At 36.5% G+C, this 21,418-nt stretch overlaps 1 protein-coding gene across 1 annotated transcript in view; it reads right to left on the bottom strand.

Annotated features, from left to right (window-relative positions):
• Positions 1-461: 461 nt before the first annotated feature.
• Positions 462-21,418, bottom strand: part of LOC145683903 (regulator of microtubule dynamics protein 1-like) — a 32,895-nt gene continuing 11,938 nt past the window's right edge. The window contains exons 5-7 of the mRNA XM_081755562.1: positions 12,206-12,343; positions 10,227-10,341; positions 462-981 (exon numbers count right to left, since the gene is read on the bottom strand). Coding sequence (XP_081611688.1) covers positions 817-981; positions 10,227-10,341; positions 12,206-12,343 — 418 coding nt within the window. The 3' untranslated portion in view covers positions 462-816. The remainder of the gene's footprint in view (positions 982-10,226; positions 10,342-12,205; positions 12,344-21,418) is intronic.

The raw sequence follows: 21,418 nt of genomic DNA, 5'->3' as shown, positions 1-21,418 counted from the left end.
GCAGGACACCCCGCAAAAACACTTTATCAGGCACAAATTGCGCCATGTTCACTTAACTACAAACTGGTGTTGTTGACGCTTTAATCCACTGACCTATACTACGAACGATACGCGATGACAGGGGTTTGCAACACATGTGTGGATACACGGAACTGTGGGACGCTCCGTTCGTTGCGCCATCTCTTGTCCACCCGCACGAATTAATTCCTAGACCAAATACGTTATGGTCAAGAATGTCAAACGTTTCTGTGCAAACAAAAAATAGCGCCTATTTACAATCAGGGTTGCCAAGGCTCAAAATATAAATAGTGGCCCTCGTAAGCATGAACTCTCATAATACATATGTTTGGTTAAGTGGAGACAAATTTAAAAGTTATATCCAGAACTACATTTTTCCGACTGCACGGGAAAGGGAGGGGAAGGGGGAGAGAAAGAATAACACATATTTACATACTAATATATGTAATATAAAACTGTATTCCTTCTTTATTCCGTTTCTTTGCAGTGAAAACATTTACCGTACAGAATACATCAAAAGGCTCCCCCACAATATCTCCATTTCCAATAATTCTAATATCGTCCTTTTTAATTATCAAAAAATTAAAAAGTAAAAAAATTAAATAAAATTAAAGCACTCAAGCACTGATTTGTTCAAGGCATAACAATTAACAGCCATAGAATATCTTAAAAATATATACATGTAAGAAGAATTGAATTGTATGTGACAGGTACATTCATATAGTGTTAAAATGCAGCATTAGACGCAATAACAGATTATTTACATCAGTAATATAAATACAGACTCTGCTGTTTTGATCAACTAAATTTCTCATGAGTCGCCTCTTCCCCATTTGAACTGGCATTTTCTTCACTAGACTGAGTTTTACTCGACTGGCTACGACCAGAATTAGATTTTTCGTAAATAGGCTGATCGTCTTTCACTCCCATTTCTTTCAGAAGTTTTGCAGCCTCAGTATTTGCCTAAAAACAAAGAAAAGTGTTAAGCATAAGCACAGCTAACATGTTCGCAAAAATAAGATATAATAAAACTAGATATCTAATATGAAAAGGACTGCAAAATTGCACATTTCTTTATTATTGCAGTAAATTTGTACTTAACGAATGTGCAATGTTTTTACTATACTCCAAACAATTTCGTTATTAGCTTATACAGTATGTCCGTAAAGTTGTGTAACCCAAAGTTTGATTGCGTATATCTTTTGAATCAAGAACGATAAAGACATGAGACTCGAAACAAATATAAACGTGTTCTATGTAAATATTTTTGAGATCATGACCAATGTTGGAATTCGTAACGTTTTTATGTAGTGACGAAAGAAAGTACTGAAAGTGTAAAATAAAAAATGTACAAAATGAAGAAAATCAATATTCAGTTGAAGAAAACTGATTTCTTGAGGGTGGGTCCCTATGTATATATGCAGTATGCGTCAACATTTATTCATTGGTGCAAAAATGTGACAAAGTTCACGCAGTGTTGCCATGTAAAAAGGTTTCGTTAATAACCTGAGTTTTTATCGCAGAGGAAAATCATATTCACGAAGAAATTAAATGTCGACTAAAAGCAGGGAATTCGTGTTACTATTCGGTTCAAAATCTCTTGACGTCGCGAATTCTGTCGAGGAATTTGAAGCTTAAAATATACAAAACGGTAATCATGCCTGTTGTTCTGTATGGCTGCGAAACATGGTCACTTACTCTGAGGGAAGAACATAGAGTGAAAGTATTTGAGAACAAGATCCTGAGACGAATATTCGGACCCAAGAGGAACGGGAATGGGAATGGCGGAAACTTCATAACGAGGAACTACATAATTTATATGGTTTACCCAACATTGTTAGGGTCGTCAAGTCTAGGAGGCTTAGGTGGGCGGGTCATGTAGCTAGAATGGAAGAAAGTAGAAACGCTTTCAAAGTCTTGACTGGAAGACCAATCGGAAAACGACCATTAGGAAGACCTAGGCGCAGATGGGAGGACAATATTAAGATGGATCTCGCAGAGATTGGAATACAAAGTAGAAACTGGATGCAGTTAGCTAAAGATAGAAGTCAGTGGAGAGCTTTTGTGAACGCGGCATTGAACCTCCGGGTTCCATAGGCCATAGAGTTAGTTAGTTAGTTAGTTTATCGCAAAAATTTGGGATAAAAAAATACCCACCTGGCAGTTGGCATAAAACCTTAGGTTATCAATTATGTGCAAATTCTCATCGCTTGTCATTAATTAACCTAAATACACCTGTTGCAGTAATTTTACAACAGTGTTGGCAGGGACCGCGTTTCTGTCAAAATAAATAAATAAATAAAACATTTTACAGACTTGCATTAAATAGCCTTTTTACATGACAACACTGCATGAACTTTGTCACATTTTTTTGCACCAATGGATAAATGTTGATGCGTACTGCAATATACACAGGGATTCACCCGCAGGAAGTCAGTTTTCTGCAACTGAATATTGATTTACTTCATTTTGTACATTTTTTATTTTACACTTTCGTCACTACACAAAAACGTTACAAATTCCAACATTGGTCATGATCTCAAAAATATTTACATAGAACACGTTTATATTTGTTTCGAGTCTCATGTCTTGCTTGGTTCAAAAGATATACGCAATCAAATTGGGTTGCGCAAATTTACGGACACATTGTATCAGTCCTTTTTAAGTGCAAATCTTTCCTGTGCTACATTACGTCTGCTTCAGTAACGTGTATATCCCATAGTCACTATATGTTAGCTGCCAAAGTTGATGGAGTCCATTAGTATCAGTATACTACAAAGATTATGCTATAATTATATAGAATTTGTTCCAATTGTTATATAACTCTTGGCTGTTGGTACTGAAACTGAATATTTACACAGCGCTAACTCAAAACAAATTTTCGGAAATCAATGTTGTTAAATTCTATACGTTGTAAAATGAAGTGATTTAATAATTTTCACTGGGAAAATGGTATGTAAATTTCAGCGAAAGAAAAACAAAAACAAAAGGATTTTGTGACATTGCGGACTTCTCTGCTGTTTCATTAAAATTATTGATTACTAATCTTACTGTTTGGCCAAGCCACCCCAGTCCAATTATATATGATAAATTGAAGAAATAACCGATTTTATATCACATCAATTTCTCTACACGTGCGAATTCAACGCGTCAGTAGTGTTCTGCAATGTGAACATTGGGTTATCCAAGTACAACAGTTGAACACCGACTTCAAGAATAATAGAATGTATGGGTGTTCAGGAAGGGGACTGAGTGACGTAGTAATTAACGCATCGACACGGTAAGACAGGGACCCGCCTTCGAATTGAAGTCCAGACGTTCATTTTCTCACTTTTTGTATGGACTGATGAGATATAAGTTACTAGCGAAATGTTTTCAGTATAATAAAAACACTGATAAGTGTAAATTTACATTCACAGACACATAATAAATGGGACATACAGATGGTGATCAGAAAAATGGAAATACCTGTAGTTGGTAACACGTCATATGTATGGGTTGGCAGTGGTGTCGTGGCGCCCGCAGCGCCGGACCGCTGGTGATGGTGTGTTAGGTCGGTCTCCATACTACGTCAGGCGCAGTCGAACAGCAGTGTCCAGTGGCTGCAGCAGACGGAGGTAGTGTAAAATGGGAAATGGGAGACCTCTCAGATTTTCAAAGAGGGCAAATTGTTGGTGCGCGGTTATGTGGAGTGAGTGTGACGGCAGTGGCTACTGTGTTAGGTGTGTCGCGTGGGACAGTGTCGAAGGTGATGACGGCCTACACAACACACGGGAAAACCACATCGGGGAAGCGGAACAGTGGGCGGAAGAAAATCATGAGTGACAGGTCACGCCGGGTATTAAAGCGCATTGTCACGCAGAACCATCGTGCCACTGCGGAGCAAGTGACGGAGGAACTCAATCAGCACCTCCCCCACCATGTTTCGACAATAACAGTCCGCCGCGAATTACATGACATGAACTTACGTGGTCGTGTTGCACGGGCCAAACCGCTCATCAGGGACCATAACGCTTTCGCACGCCGCAAATGGTGCCGCGACCATGCAACTTGGACCGTTGAGGACTGGAAACGTGTAATATGGTCGGATGAGTCATCCTTCGCCCTATTCCCAACCACGGGCCGTGTTTATGTGTGGAGACGCCCAAAGAAGCTTATGATCTGCAGTGTCTCCGCCCAACGGTGAAACATGGCGGCGGCCCGGTGATGCTGTGGGCCGCCATATCATGGTTTTCATTGGGTCCTGTGGTCACACTTAGCGGACGAATCACTGTCAACGATTATGTCGCAATTTTAGGTGCGACGTATGGTCCGGATGTTGTTCCCGGACAATGACGCCATCTTCCAGGATGATAATGCACCCATTCACACAGCTGACGTTGTTGCAGCGTGGTTTGAGGAACATCGGGATGAAGTTCAACACCTCCCCTGGCCCGCCCAATCCCCAGATCTCAACATAATTGAACATCTGTGATCCGTCTTGGAAACGCGATTCCGGCGACGATTTCTACCTCCATCCTCTCTCACAGAACTGGCCGATGCCCTGCACAAGGAATGGTGTAAAATTCCACTTGCTACCATTCACGACCTCTATGCCTCCATCCCACGTCGCATCAAGGCTGTTCTGAAGGCGAAAGGTGGCCGACACCATATTAATCTGGTAAGTTGCAATTTCGTTCAGGTGTTTCCATTTTTCTGATCACCATCTGTACCTATTTAGTTACTTAGTTTCCGATCCACTCTTAATTTGTAAATGAATTTTCTCATAGTTTCGTACAACAGAATATTTACTAATTTCTGCTCATTAAATTCCCGATCAATTCCTGATAAATATCAGAAATTCCCAACCTAAATAAATATTTGGTACGAATAAATAATATATTTGGCATGATATTACATCTTTAAATATACTCGTTATTACTTCCATATTAAATGTTTTAACATAATAACATATGAATATACCAACTTGACGAAAATATTTGATAATGAAGACAGTTTTCAAAACAATCAACACATTACTCGGCATCAGTGGTTCTATTCAGCTGCCGAACCGGCTGTTAAAATATTTCTAGTTCGTAAAATCGTTTGTTATACTCAGACATAACAGTAATTATACCCAGTTATGCCCAGGAACAGTAAATTTTAGTTTAACTATCTTTGTTTTCAGAAATTCTTACAGCTACGTAAGAGGATTAAACATATGATCTCTCAGAACAAGTTATAAGCGTTTATTTCTTAATCTGAAATGCTCTGACATCAAGAATGAGAACTGGGTTCACACGCGTGGAGTGGTGAGGATTACTTACGTTTGAAACGCGTACATACCATTATCAACAATTGTCGATCCATTGCTGGATTAAGATCTTTCCAATACTTTTTGACACTCATCGTTTTCAAGATATTAGCAGTCCTACCTAATTTCGTCAGACCACTTTGTATTAGAATGCTGTGTAGGTTCTTTACTTGTTACTTACTTGTGGTATTTAAAAAAAAAAAAAAAAAAAAAAAAGCTTTTGTCTACCTTGTATGGTTTGTTTCCTAAGACAGTTTTATCTATCTACCTACCTATCCATCTACTATCTTTCTCTCTCTCTTCCTGTAGAAAAGTAATCTGCAGAAGAAGTAGCCAAGGAGAAGAAAAGGAAAGCAACAGTAATACCACAGAAATCGGAAGTCAAAAAGTAGACTTATGATCGAGCTGCAAAAAGCTCTCGATCCATCTCACACTATTAAACTTCAGTGGGAATAGTGGAGAACTATAGAATAGTGACTTCAGTGAGAATAGTGACAACTATAAATGTAGCACAGCGACTAGGTCAGTCTCTAAATACATAATACAAATTCTTGAGAAAGGCAAGTAGATTCCAAGAGATGCTGCTCGATCCAGATTTGAACGCTCCGTTCACAACGTAATGACCACAAATGCGATATCCAATAGTTGTTTGTCTTCATCTGAAGAGAGCTTTCTCCTGAGTATGTCAATAAATCTGAGATTGACATTAGTACCTCAATTGACAATTGGATTATTTTCTTTCCATCTAAGCTTTTGATGCTATTTTTAGGCTACCTAGACTCTGAAGCTGTCGTTTTATGAAGAAACTGGGAAGAATAGACGCGTGACACTACTTGATCCTTCGAGCAGTCCCAAAATCTTACCACTAAGTCTGGTGTTTCTGTGAGACTTTATTCATTGTTTCACCAATTCTGTGATTCTTTTTTTTTAATTTTTTTTAAATACTTAGACACTCTCTGGTGTTTCTATTTTAGTGTGCCTTATGAGAACACAGTATTTTAATAAAACATTGAGAGAATGTACGTCATGCTATAAGAATGATTGCTTTCCTTGCTAGCAAGTTTCTATTATAAAATTAGGCATCACACATTATTGTAATTGGAGGCAGAACACATGGAACACGTTTTAAAAATGGAAAGTATTTACTAGGTATGTCAAAATAACATATTTATTCATTTATTTCTTCTTAATTACCTATAACGAGCACTTTAGAAACCACAGGCGCAACCAGATCATAAAGGCGCTGTTGAGCTTGGGAAAAGATCTGATTTAAGAGCATGATATCTGAAAGTGGTTCGGAAAAGCAATACTATCCAAATTTTGATTTTTAGTTGATAGTATTTCAGAGCGTTCTCGAAGAAATATAAATTATTTCATTAAATAAGATGTGAATATATTAGTTACCCATAGGGGAAGTTTTGAAAATAGAATGTTGTAACACGCAGGTTCTTCAATAGAATGTAACTCCTGACTTGTACCAAGTTACCATAATGCGAATGTTATTTTATTTGTGATGGAAAATTTATCCCTGGTACAAAAAGCTTCCTGGTTAAGTTTCAGGCCATGTGACCTTTGATAAACTACTTATTACAGTGAGTTTTCTCGCAGTTCCCTCACTATCTCCATTCTATACATATATATATATATATAAATAACCTGCATTTCTCATTTGCCTTTTTTAATCTCAGAGCATAATAGTGGGATACTATACCAAAAATCTCATTTCGATTAGAAACAAGGAAGGCTACAGGAGGAAAGGCCCTGTATTCTAGGTGCCTTGAAGGCGAGTCTGAGTGTGTTTCGCGTCCTTACGCAACTCCCCGAGTTATGACGGACGGAATCTATCAGGTTCGTACGACTGAAATGTCCAGATTTTACGTCTGGTGAGAAATCATTCTCTGTGACGCAAACAATGAATGGACCAAATTTATGCGTACGGCGTCACAAATTTTTATCATGTCGAGAGAACGGTCTGAGGTGCCCAAGCAATTAAGACGGTGTGCTGTGACAGGATCGTATGAAAGTGGGCCATAAGGAACACGCCACAAGTAGGACAGTGATCCTTGCTGGATGGTGTGATTGTGAACTGGAGTGGCACTCCTGACTTCAACCTTTTCACCTTCCCGATTGCGTGAAGCTGCCGAACAATAGTAGTTATGGTGTATAATACCGAACTCGTCTGCAATTGCACGAAACCACTATCAAGCGGTTCATTTTCAATATTAAGTCACTGGCACAAAATTTCACAAAACAACGGCGTTTGGTGCATTCAAAAACATTAATAGTGTATTTCGGCCACAAGTGATGAATGAATGCACCAAATGCCGTCTAATTAACTTAATGTTAAATTGCATCTTCTTTAATATAACAAACATCACTCCTTACCTATTTAAGAAACTTTATTTGCAAAATAATACACAGCATTCTAACAGAGAGCTTTATTAGTTCTTACGGCTTTTTTTCTGAATAACGAATAACATGCAACGTTTAGAAGAATTAATGTACAAGATTACCTCACATGGAAGTAGAGACTGGAAAAGTCCAGAACATCAGTTTCGATCGAGCTCCCAAGTTGATATCATTTCAGCTATTTGTATACATATTTTAATATGGTAAATGTTTATTTTAGCAGATTATCTTGCTCAAGGAGGAAGGGAGCATTAAACCCGAAGCCTCTCCCTGCGCACGCCACTGCTTCGGTGACAAACCGTCCATAAAACCTGGATATAATGGAGCCACGTAGATCTTCCTCTGTTCACTGCATAGTGAAGCATCTACCAAGGAAAGCCGAAGTTCGGTTTCTTCGCTCGTTACACAGACTACGTATAAACAGATTAACAGCTTCTTGTGCAAGCCGTGGTGAAATAATTTTCGCACGAAGGTTTGGATCATGATTCGTATTATGAGATGCATCCACAATCAAAAACAGAGATGTAGAAAAGAAAGCACAAGTTCGAGTGCATTTGTATTATACAGACGTGTTCAAATTATTAGACTCACGTTCGAAAAACGCATAATTGATGTAGGAGTCCTAATTTCAGAGTTCTTGAACATTTAATTTATTGGTTAAACCACCAATATAGGATCCTTCATTTGTTTACTGTACAGTTGAAGTGGTGGTATCACCGCTGAACAGCAGATGGTATTAGTGAAGGGGGAGGGGGGAATTCTGAAAGTGGTGTTTCAGTTGTAGATAGCTATTGTGGTTCCTATCAACAAGTTACAGTCTGAAGTGTTGTAGCAAGAAGTTAACAACATTCAAAGCGTTCAACAGTTCGAATGGGCCAGTTTAAAATGATCGTGACGTGTTTCGTGCATCAATCTTTTATTCTGTGTAGTCATGTAATTGCAGCATAATGGGAAAAGCAAAAGACCTTTCTCCGCGTAAAATGGAAATTAACAAAATACTTCTGGTGGAAATAAGATATACATGGCAATACATTGCTAGTAGAGTTGGGATAGAACAAAAATCTGTGAGTAGAATCTCTGTTGAAATGAACAAGAGCCAAAACAGGATTGGGAAATGTGGGCGAAAACCAAAGCTATCGCTAAGAGGTATCAGAAAACTAAAAAGATCGGCTCTGGGAAAAAGAAGTGCAACTTCTAATAGACTTAAGCATAAAAATTGCTGAGTATAGCGCAGACATTCAGCCTGAAAATGTTCGAAGGATTCTTTGTGCCGAGGGAATGAAAGCAGTCTACTCCAATCATGGCAAAGAAGCGCCTCGAATGGGCACGAGGCTTAGAATATTGGACTGCTGACGATTGGAGAATAGTGTGTTTCAGTGATGAATCATGTATCTTTGTGTCAATGAATGTTCATAATACGTGCGACGTTGACCTGGGAGGAATTCAAGTAGGAATGTCTTTAATAAACTGTGAAGCATCCTACTTCAGTCATGGTCTACGTGTGATCTCTGTCTTCGGGCCTGGAAGACTGTATATAGTAAAGAAGACGATGAAGCACGACCAATACCTACAAGCTTTTCAAGAACTGCTTTCCCAGACTGCACTCTGGTTTGATGACGTACAATTCATCTTTATGCATGATGGAACCCGATGCCACCGGGCCAAGCTGTGACAAAATTCTTCGAGGACAACGAAATTAGTGTTCTTCCGCGGCCAGGCACTAGTCCTGATATGAACCCGATTGAAAACTTTTGGAGCCTCATGAAAGAAAACCTAGAGAAGGAGCACATTAGAACCAAACTTCAATTAATCAAATTCAAACTTCAATTTGTGGTATCACGATGCTGAATTGAAGGCAAAATGTGCTAAACTCGTACATAGGATGCTACAAAGGATAAAAGACTTAATAAAGAATAAAGGATTTCATAAGAAATATTAGTCTTTGTATGAGAGAGAATTTTCTTGTAAGCATTCCATTTCATTTTTTGTTTCCACTTACGATAAACACACTTTATAGTAATTATATTTGAATGTTACGTACGCATTTGTTTTATTGTTATCGAAAAGCATATGCCACACCCACTAGAAATTGGGACAGAGTTACAAAGTGGTAATTTGGTCTAAGTTAGAACATATTTTCTCACGTAATATTGTAAGAAGAATAAAATATTCAGAAACTGAATGTTGAGTCTAATAATTTGAACACGTCTTTAAATATGGATTTTTAGTTTAGCCAGTAGATTGAATTAGTTTTAATTTCTGGAATATATTCTATATATTCGTTTCATGGCATTCACTCTGATGGAGGACAACCCTCACCGATGTTCTTTTTCTTAATTTTCTATTCCTGCTTCCTCACTCAAGTTCTCCTGATACAGCAGCCACATGAAAGTCTTGTTCTGCATTTACACCTTACATGTTACGAAATTCACGACAAACTTCTACTTTCAATGACATAAGAATTTTAATATAAAAATAATCCCTTTCTTAAATTTTAATTACTTACAACACGGTCATCATCTGTTTCAGCCGGAAAATCTCGTGCTTGGCGCAAATAGTATTCTGCCTTCTGCCTATCGTTTATTTTTAAATAAGATTTCCCCAGCATCAGCAGGTTCATGCTAGTGATAACGAAAAGAAAATGGAATAGATTACAAGAAAAATAAATACGTAAATTACATTTTCAAATATAAAGATGAACTTACACATGCCAAAAGATCAAAATACATTTATTTATGAAAAAAAATCAAAACATTTATTTATAACGATATAAAATGAGTCGTAAATGTTTCTAGTAAACAATATACAATTATTATAATGAAAGCCAATCAGAGTAAGGTGTTTTTTGTTTAATTTCTTTCCGATACACTGTAAATTTTTTATTGTTACTATTTTTTTAATATGCAGTTACTTCTACAATACTCGTGGCAACAACCTTTCGTTTCTTTCAAGCACGTATATACACAATCAAAAATAGTAAATATATTATCACATAACGGTTAACGTTTTTATCAGTCAACAATAAGCGGTGAGAAATAAATATTAAGGAGTGTGTGAAGACTAGACTATCCCAATAGATGATAGCATGTGGAACGAGGCGGAATCTATTCTTTGGACGTTGAATTGACTGAAAAAAAAAAAAAAAAAAAACACTGCTTTTCAGTAATTGTTACCGTTTCTCCTCTAATACCTGTAAACAGACGAACATAGCCGTTCTATGAGACTTCCGACATTTATGCATAGTACAGTTTGGTAGTTTAATAAATTTAACGATTACTTATCTAAACATTATTCGATTTTCATAAAATATAGTGTTTGCTTTCTTCAAATTATCTAATTAGGCTTATTATTTGGAGTTTAAATCGGTCAAGGATAAGAGGTACAATCCTCAAGTTTACGAAACTGATCCGAGGTAATTTTCGTTAAACAACGTTTCCTATTAGCACAGAATATGACGTTTATCTAATTTGAGGCTGAAAAACTGACCCTACTGCTTAAGAGTTGCAATCAGTCACCGACATGAGAATGAACTTGCCAGTATCTTTGAAAAACATGTGTAACGATAATTCAGCTATAAAATATCCTAGTTTAGCGAAACACGGCTTTTTTCGGGGGGGGGGTTAAAATCGGTTAAGAGTAATGGATGAATTACACCCCTCCTCCCTATAACAACCATAAAACACCACAGTTGGCGTACGAATATCTAGACAAAATTAGTTACTATTTATACGAAGATCATTTATAGAATTATATACCAGCTTTAAGATTCATCTAGCACCCAATATTTCACGATAATTGTACATATTCTGTAACATATGCCAGTCTTACATGGCGTCTTGATTCGCAATCCCTTTCGTCTTTCATACACAAAACATTTACATAGTAATTACACTGTTTCCTCGGTAACCAAACCAATGTCATTACAACACATACATACATAAACATTTCTTCCTAACAACTGAAAAATAAACATTACAAAATCAACATTTTTATGACATTTTCTTCTTTTTCTTCTACTATGTGGCTAGTGCAATATAGCACTTTCTCACCTAAATGATAAATAAAATAAACAACATAAATAAACGTTACTGCGCACGACACCACAATATACAAAGTGTCCGGAAAGTTTCTGGGCATTTTGAAATGATTTGTATAAAAGATGTTAAAACGGGCCTCTTCGGACGAACAAACACATCCGCATACACTTCTGAATACTTGTATAACAAAGATTTTTGTTACAATATATATACGCAATTCGGCTTACAGGCAATACATTATTTACACAGAATCATGCATTCATAGTGCATAATAACTTTTACGGACACACTACGTTTCTTCAATTGCGCTGCCTTTTTCAGTTTTATTTATTTGAATAACGACTACTACTGCTATTTTAAAAATAAATTTTCGACACCCTGTATAATTAGACTGATACATCTTTTCACTTTTAGACATAGTTTATAGTTAAGAGAAAGTAGTAGTTACCTATAGAAGTGTGGATCCATTTGTTCCGCTTTCTGAAAGTAAAAGAGAGCTTCTTCATAGCTGGACGTGGGTGGAGTAGCAAAAATCACACTCGCAAGTCTCCTCTGGTACCATGGCAAATCAGCTACTTGAAAACACCTATTGGAAACATTATACCGACTATACTAACATGTACAATCTTATTGTTATGGCATAATAAGCATTAATTCAGACAGAGAAGGTACCTTGATACTCTCAGATGTTAACATTCAGACAAAGTAAGCAATCCATATATGGTGCCTTCCATTTCAATTCAGGCAGAGCATGTACCATCACCATCTCAGATATTGTTGAAACTTTTTTTATAGCAACTAGACATGTTTTTAAGAGACCCATATTTTTTTGTTTTGTCGAAAAAAAATTTCCCGCCAAGTAATGGGCCATCAAAGACGGGGAGTACAATTTATGAATTGTAGAAGACATGGAAAATGGTCAACTTCGGAGCTTCACCATTCGGCTATGGAGACAGGTAGAGTTATAATTCTTGTTGTGGTATGTACATAGAGATATAAATAAACTATATTTTATTATAGTTTGGTTTGCACATGCGTATCTTTTTGTACATAAATTAACAAATGAACGTCAATTTATCTGAAAAGTCGAAGTTTGCGATTTTTTTTCGAGCTCTTCCGGTTCGAATTTTAAAATTCTGTTTTCACGGTTGGTAAGACCTAGCTACCCGCTTTCCGAAACAATTTTTGTATCGCTTCTATGTGCTACCGTTTTGTCGCAAAAAATTCGAGAAATTGTAAAATTTTCAAAAATCGCCATTTTTGGACGCCATTTTCTCGAAAACACCATCTTTTAAAATTCTGAAATTTTGTCAGATGGTTCAACTTTACATGAACAATAAACACACCAAATATAATTCTCGACCAATGCTTCATGAATTAACTGCAGCCTTTTAAAGTTAGCGAAGTTTTATTAACTTTGATGTCACAGTTAGCAACACTGGGAACAATAAAAGTGCAACGATTTGATGATGTTTGTGGTTCACATTCATTAAATGAAGAATAGAAGGTTTTCTTGACTGTTTTTTTCATTATTTTGATCAAGAAGGCTCTCTGAAATAGTAAAATGAGCCTCCCCCTAATCCTCCGTTTTCTTAAACCGAAATAATCTGAGGTGGAAATTATGATTACGAAACACACAAATTTTAACTTTACTTGAAACGGCCATCCAATAAATTCTGATGATCTACAAAAAGCCTGAACTATTACCTCAGTGATGATTTGGAATGCTCCAGACAAAGCCACAATTAAGTGCGATGTCATTACAGTGATTGAAAAAGGACAAAAAGTTTTTAAAAAATCGAAACGTTTTCTTACGCGTTAAAAATAAATTTACTGACTTTTTAAACAGAACAATCCCAACATAAGAATGGGTCACTCGGAATTTTACAGTATTCGACTAAAGTGGGTCAGTCCGCAACCTGCGAGGGAAGTGTGTATGTGTGTGTGTGTGTGTGTGTGTATTGTGCAAATTTTAAGTTAGCTGCTACTGCGTTGCTACAAATCAAAGGTGCAGCCTGTATTGAAGCTGTCATGAGTGACCTATTTCCTTTAGTAGTATGATCCCTAGTAAATGACAACTGTCTTCTTCAAGAATGTGGTGAATGTCCTGGAGTGGAAGGAATAAGTGTGGAGTCTTTAATTATTGATCCTGATGAAAATGAAAGTGTTACGTATGTCATATGGGAAAACAATAATCTCGTTAAAAAAAAAAAAAACTGACACTTTCTGTTTTCGTATCGTACATTGCTTGTTTAACTGTAAGAATTGTAATTCATGACTACATCAAGAATTAATTGCTACCGAAAAGCACCGTATAAAATTTCAAGATAGAAATACTATTTTACATCATATGGACTTCGCTGAAAACTGGACTGTTATTCTGCAAAGTGAAATTCAGAGTTATCACCGGAATATGAAACAACTGACAGTTTTGATGTAATAAACGACTATAAAACACACGATTCGGCTTATGTACTCATAGCCATAGACAAGATTCTAAAAATACTCGAAGAAAAGCGAAAATATATTTTATAAAAAAAGGTTTGAATACGAGAAAATAAGTGTCTACAATTTCCCAAATCGTGTCAGTGATTTCTGATGGTGCTGCATCCCACTTTAAAAATAGCTTTCAGATGTTCCAGATGCAGACAGGTCCGATAAAGCAGTGGTTTTGCAGTGAAACCGGCCATGCAAGGTTCTCTGCGACGGTATTGAGGGGGCGTAAAGAATGTGGCAACGCGGCATAAACTTAGGCAAATACAGATACACAGTATTAAAACAACAGAAGAAAAAAAATGAAAGGAAATCTTTAAGTTTTACGTCCCACGCTTATGCCTGTTAGGCTAAACGAGACGGTGATTATGAGAAATGAATAAAATGGTGAAATGCAGAAAGTGGGAGGAAACGGGATAACCCCGAGAAAACCCACAAGCACGGTGTTTGTCCACCACAAAGCCCACACGGCGCGATCTGGGATCGAATTAGGGACCCCAAGCACCGGAGGTGAACGCTCTAACACTGAGCCACCGCGCCCCCACTAAAACCGCAGAAGAATTCGTGAGCATAGTGCAAGTACAAACTCCGGGTATTACTCTCGTTTTGTTGCCTGGAACTGAATTCGACGACTACCGGAAGAAAAAAGGGAAAGTATGTGACCGGTAACTGGTATTCAACGAAGTCATCTTTGGCTTTCGGAAAATGGCGAAGTTTTTATGGCAGTAACGGGTCACCATGAATTAAATTCATGCTTCCCCCAAAATTGAACTTCTGCAATTCAAAGTGTAGATTTAAGAAATCTGCAAAAAGGAACTTTTGTTATATACATATATGTATGATAATCAGTGGTGCGTAGCAGAAATATTATGAATAAATCATGAATTACGTGAAGTTGAAGTGCTGTTTATGCTTCCACATGGACCTTCAGCATTTGTGACTATCGACAATGTGCTACGCAGGGGCGGATCCAGGACGGACTTCTGTAAGGGGGGGGGGATAATACTGCTACTTAGAGCTACTTTTAAGAGCTCCAAACTCTAAGATCGGTTTTATTTATATATAAAATAAAAAAGTTTCTTCCCCCTAGATCCACTCCTGGACGAGTTGTGAGTGAGCCAACACTTATTGGAGCACGTGCACGGTTACATGATATTAGCGAAGAAGACACCAACCAAGCAAATGATTGGTCCATGTAAAAAATTAAAAAAATAAAAAAAATCAGTGAAATTTTGTTTCCGAAGACCATTTCAAGTAAGTGAACTTGAAATTTGTGAGTTTCGTAATTGTAATTTCCACCTCAGATTATTTCCGTTTAAGAAAACGCAGGATTAGGGGGAGGCTCATTTTACTATTTCAGAGAGCCTTCTTGATCAAAATAATGAAAAAAACAGTCAAGAAAACCTTCTATTCTTCATTTAATGAATGTGAACCACAAACATCATCAAATCGTTGCACTTTTATTGTTCCCAGTGTTGCTAACAGTGACATCAAAGTTAATAAAACTTGGCTAGCTTTAAAAGGCTGCAGTTAATTCATGAAGCATTGGTCGAGAATGATATTTGGTGTGTTTATTATTCATGTAAAGTTAAACCATCTGACAAAATTTCAGAATTTTAAAAGATGGTGTTTTCGAGAAAATGGCGCCCAAAATTGGCGATTTTTGAAAATTTTACAATTTCTCGAATTTTTTGCGACAAAACGGTAGCACACAGAAGCGATACAAAAATTGTTTCGGAAAGCGGGTAGCTAGGTCTTACCAACCGTGAAAACAGAATTTTAAAATTCGAACCGGAAGTGCTCGAAAAAAATTCGCAAACTTCGACTTTTCAGACAAATTGACGTTCATTTGTTAATTTATGTACAAAAAGATACGCATGTGCAAACCAAACTATAATAAAATATAGTTTATTTATATCCCTATGTACATACTACAACAAGAATTATAACTCTACCTGTCTCCATAGCCGAATGGTGAAGCTCCGAAGTTGACCATTTTCCATGTCTTCTACAATTCATAAATTGTACTCCCCGTCTTTGATGGCCCATTACTTGGCGGGAAATTTTTTTTCGACAAAACAAAAAAATATGGGTCTCTTAAAAACATGTCTAGTTGCTATAAAAAAAGTTTCAACAATATCTGAGATGGTGATGGTACAATTTTATATTTTTTTGCCTGAGTTGAAATGGAAGGCACCATATATATTACGAAAAACTGGCCCGAGATACAGGCCGCCAAAGATGGCGCCTTGGACGCCGCTGTTTCTCATGTGCGATTTTTGTCAAAATGTCAACATGCTCTATCTTTGGCACGGTTCGAGATATTTTGTCTTTTTGCTTTATTTAAAAGACAATTTATTGATTGAAGTGATATCTTCCGTTTCAAAATATGTGTTCAAATTCTCGTGCTGAAGTCATCTGATTTCTTTTTCCCTCCTGTTGATCAGCATTATACAGTACTACATTACTGAAAAGGAGAACGTCCACTTTTGAGTAAAACAGGTTTTATAAAGAATGTTCACGTTTTAACTTCCGTGGCTAATGTCTTTATTGCAGGATTTAGAATTTAGATTTCTGGGCTTTCGGCATCTCAGGTCATTTAGCCCTTCACGATGTGAGGGATGACGTCCCTCGGCGAGCACACAATCCGGGGAAAGGGAAGGAAGGAAGGATTGGGGAAGGAAGGAAGCGGCCTGGGACCTATAAGTTACGTATCACCCCGGCATTTGCCTGGTGTGAATGAGGAAAACCCAAGAAAACCTCATTCAGGGTGGCTGGCCTGAAAAAGCGTGTTGCACTTTTTCGATCGAGTGACCCCATGGGGAATCGAACCCGGGACCGCTCACACTGAAGGCGAGAGCGTTAGCGACTACGCTATACGGGGCCACTATGTCTTTATTGCAGTATTCACTTATTTTTCATATTTTGGCTGAGAAAAACCAATCCCAAAAAATTCTTAGAATTATACAGGAGTTGTATCTCTAATGATCCTACATATTCTAAAAAGGAGAATACGCCACTTTGGTTCTGGAATTTTTCATAATGGTTTTGTAAAAAATCCATTCTGGGACCAATGTGCTTAATGTGATCAGATAAAAACGATAAATTAAACAAAGTTGGAAGTGGTGAAACGTTTTTAGTCTTCTGAATGTTCTTTGCATAGAATCTTCCAAATCATTGAAGGTTTTCTGAAACAATATGGAACCATCCAGATTATTTCAGAATATGACAGAACCATCTAAAACAGTGATTTTCAATTACTTCAGAGCTGCGTATTCACTTTTGATTTTTTTTTCAGGCAAGATACAGACCCTATACCTTTATATTTTGATATCTGCGTAGTAGTAGTAGTAGTAAACAGATAGGGAACAATATTAACAACAATTAAATTACATATGTTTATGTATGTTGTGAACGAGTATACAACACATATTTTATACACACAGGAAGTCATGGCATTATTCACATTTTTTTTATAAATTGAAAGATGTAAATTGAGAGGGAGAAAGACCACCATTGGGAAAACTGTTCTAAAATTATTTGAAAACATCCAAATAATTCCACAATGTAACAGAATCTTCTAGAACATTCTGGAGCCATACAGATACTTGTGTGTGTCGGCTAGCACGTAAAAGAGAGGACTCAATAATTCACAGTTCAGTTGTATACAAGCAAACACACAATTATGTTTCCAGTGATGACTTTCTGTATTCTAAAGATGCTTTGACAATATCAACAATGACACTAACTGAACAAGAAGAAGTCTCTAATGGTGTGGATGATGATGATTTTGTATCTGCAGAAGAAAAGTTACATTCCCTGAATTAGTCAGCTATAGAAGTTGGTGTTAGGCCTGTTAAGAAACTATGGTCAGAGTAGTCAAGTCGTAACCTGTATGCATAAAGAGAGCACAGCAAAATTACTGCAGCTGTGGGTTAGTATACCAAATCAAAATTGACCAAACTCTTGGAAGTAGAAATTCCACTTTCGGAAGAAAATGAAGCACAAGAAGCTGGTGCAACTTGCTGGGGATTTATATCAAACATCAATTCAGCTGTTGAATCGTATGAATTCTACAATGAACACATGTAAGCTCTATCAATTATTCTAGCGTCCTTTTCAAATGTACAAATTTTGTACCACATTCCATTTGTGTCGATCCATATGAAATGATTAAAAAAAAGTTTTTGGTTGGTTGACTATTTTTAATTACCTCAGCAGCACTAAACTGGTTTCTAAACTTGTATTTTCAACCCATTTGTGAGTTGCAGCTATTTTCGTTAAACACCGCGTATCAATTAGTTAACTTTGCAGACGTTAGCATAAACCTATATATTTTAGGGCCACATTATTCAACAAAATTGCAACAAACACCATTTTCTTTAGCACTGTCTCTTCTTTCATTTTGTTTCTTAGCTGGAAAAGTCTTAACTGAACTCTCAAAGGCGAAAATTACAAACTGAATTTAGTGTCAAAAAGTGAACCAAATTTTCCATTTCTTACAGCTGAAGTTGATAATGAAGGAGTGAAATATTAAGGTTGATTATTTTTATTATACGTACATATGGTACTATACTCACTACAGTTACAGTAACAACATTGATAAAAACTTCCTACAATTTTTATGAATCTTTAAAATTTGCAATTTTTGTAATTTTTGGAAAGTTTGAAGTATGATATCTCTGGTGGGACATAGAATAAAAATCTACCTTTTCTTACACAACACACATCTATATACGAGAAAACTATAGTAAAAATTTGAACTTTGATATCTGACTGTCAACAAGTTATGAATTTTCAAAAGTTGGACAATTACCATCAATTTACACCTTAACCATAAAAAAACTAACTTGAATAATAATAATAATAATAATAATAACAACAACAACAACATAATAATAATAATAATAATATTATAACCGCCTCCAGGTTATAGAAGTATTTTTTGTGGACGCTCGGTATATTTCGTAAAGACAGTGACTATTTTTTCGATTTATGCTTTATTCTGCGACGCATATAAGTTCTTTCTTCGGTGGGAATTGCTTCTTTCCCACACAACTGAACAAAGAAGTCTTTCATTATTTTTTCATATATATATTTAAAACATTGCTTTTTGGTGAGAATATTTGTCAGCGACGAACCTTCTCAGTGTTTCTCCCTGACTTATTATTATGCATAGTATATATTCTGCAGTTATTTGGAACTAAATTAAGTGCTTTCTTTAATCGCTTATGGAAATATTGCAGTAGTTTAGAGAAATACTGGCTGACCAGATGTTTAAGTGACCAAAGTGACGCCAGTTACATTGGTTTTGCAGCTCGTTATCTGTACTTTCACACGCCAGAGTTATCGCAGTGTCTCGTGCATCGTAGCCAGTGAACTAAAATTAACATAAATTATTTTCTATATTCTGTTTGTATGTGCTACAGGTGAGTTAACTGAGTGGTTCTTGGGAATGAACTGCCAACACTCTTCAGTCAACCATTTGCAGTTTGCATCTTAAACTTTTGAGCTCGGGAAGTTTCACTCCGGTATTGTGTGCAGCCACCACGCACGTTGCGTCGGGAATCAAGTGTGATTTTGTGTTAAGGGGCAGAAGCTATTAGCCGGTGAAGGACGTTTTCTTACGGCTAGCCCCAACTAGTGAAGTCCCAGGTTCTCAAACCTTGTGCGCTAGAAAGTTATACACGCGCCCTCCAACATCAGCATTCTACTTTTTTTTTTTTTAATTTGCTGAAGACTCATCTTTACGGTTCAGGGTTGTTTGGCGCAGCAACTGGATTTCTACGTGGGATTATCCCGGCAACTTTTTCCCCAGTGCTAATCCCCCAAGTGCGTCAATGGTGTGAGAGAAGCATTCATAGTGAAATTTCAGATATAATTTTATATATATATATATATATATATATATATATATATATATATAAAGAGCTACATTGCATTAAAAAGGCAAAGTGTGATTTCAGTGATGAAAATTATTACACATATTTTGTGTTAAGTGTTGTGTTCATTTATCTTTATTTTTTTAATATAATAGTGTTCTAATAAATAAGTATAGTGTTATTTAATCCAGTGTGTTTTCGTTGTTTGTGTGAGTGATCTTTGCGTGCGTTATGGTCTGGATGACTGTCTGATCGTCTGTGAGATTTTCGAGACGAGACACCCGAACCTCCCGGAGCCTAATGCTCATCTCATCATTAAGACCGACGAGCGTTTGGAAACAATTTGTAACCCTTCTTGGAGAGGTCCTTCATCGTCCTATCCAGATAAGTTCAGGCCTCAGGAGAATACTTATTGGTAGGACCACGAACAGCGACCCGACATCCAGGCGGTTACAATAATAATAATAATAATAATAATAATAATAATAATAATAATAATAATAATAATAATAATAATAATAATAATAATAAGAAGAAGAAGAAGAAGAAGAAGAAGAAGAAGAAGAAGAAGAAGAAATATTAACGTATTAATCTTAGTTATAAAATTGAGAAAAAGTTACGTTTTACATTTTTTCTAATCCGAATGACCGTTAAAACAAGCATGCTTACTTCTTCAGAGAGGTTTTGTGGAATCCCATATGATTTGCCATTGTAAGGTGATATTTTTCTTAGAATATTTTTAATACGTGTCCACATACTGTTATTCCTGCAGAATGATAAAATCGTACTTGCATATGATTGTTCTTTAAACTAAGTTGTTCAATCCTCTGGCAAGTACGACTGTCCACCAGACATACACGTCACTGTGTCATTTATTTATACAGTCAAGGACACAGTTTGAAGAATAAAATGTTTTGTAATGGTCCATTTTCGATGTAACAAAGCATCTAATTAAAATTTTCTGAAACACCATGAAATTTACGATATTTTCTTGTTCCTTTGATTCGCATACAGTTTTCATTTCTGGTTTTAAGTGCTTCAATATTAGTAACATTTTTAATTTGCCTGCCTGGATTGATCTGGACTCTGCTTTATATAATATTCAACACTTTAAAAGTTCGCTTTCAAGTCACCATAGTTTAGGAGGTGATTCCTCATAACGGAAACTTCTTTTATAAACATGGATTGAAAAACGTTGCTGTTTAGAAAAATCAGTTTTTGGAACGTCTTAGTTTGAAAATTATGTGACTTAGCTCAAGGTAAATTATTATGACCTACAACAGGTT

Source organism: Thermobia domestica, chromosome 1 (assembly GCF_964235325.1).
Source record: "Thermobia domestica chromosome 1, izTheDome1.hap1.1, whole genome shotgun sequence".
In the NCBI taxonomy this organism is placed as follows: Eukaryota; Metazoa; Arthropoda; class Insecta; order Zygentoma; family Lepismatidae; genus Thermobia; species Thermobia domestica.
The sequence above is the reverse complement of the archived record's forward strand: the minus strand, read 5'-3'. Positions and strand labels throughout refer to the sequence as shown.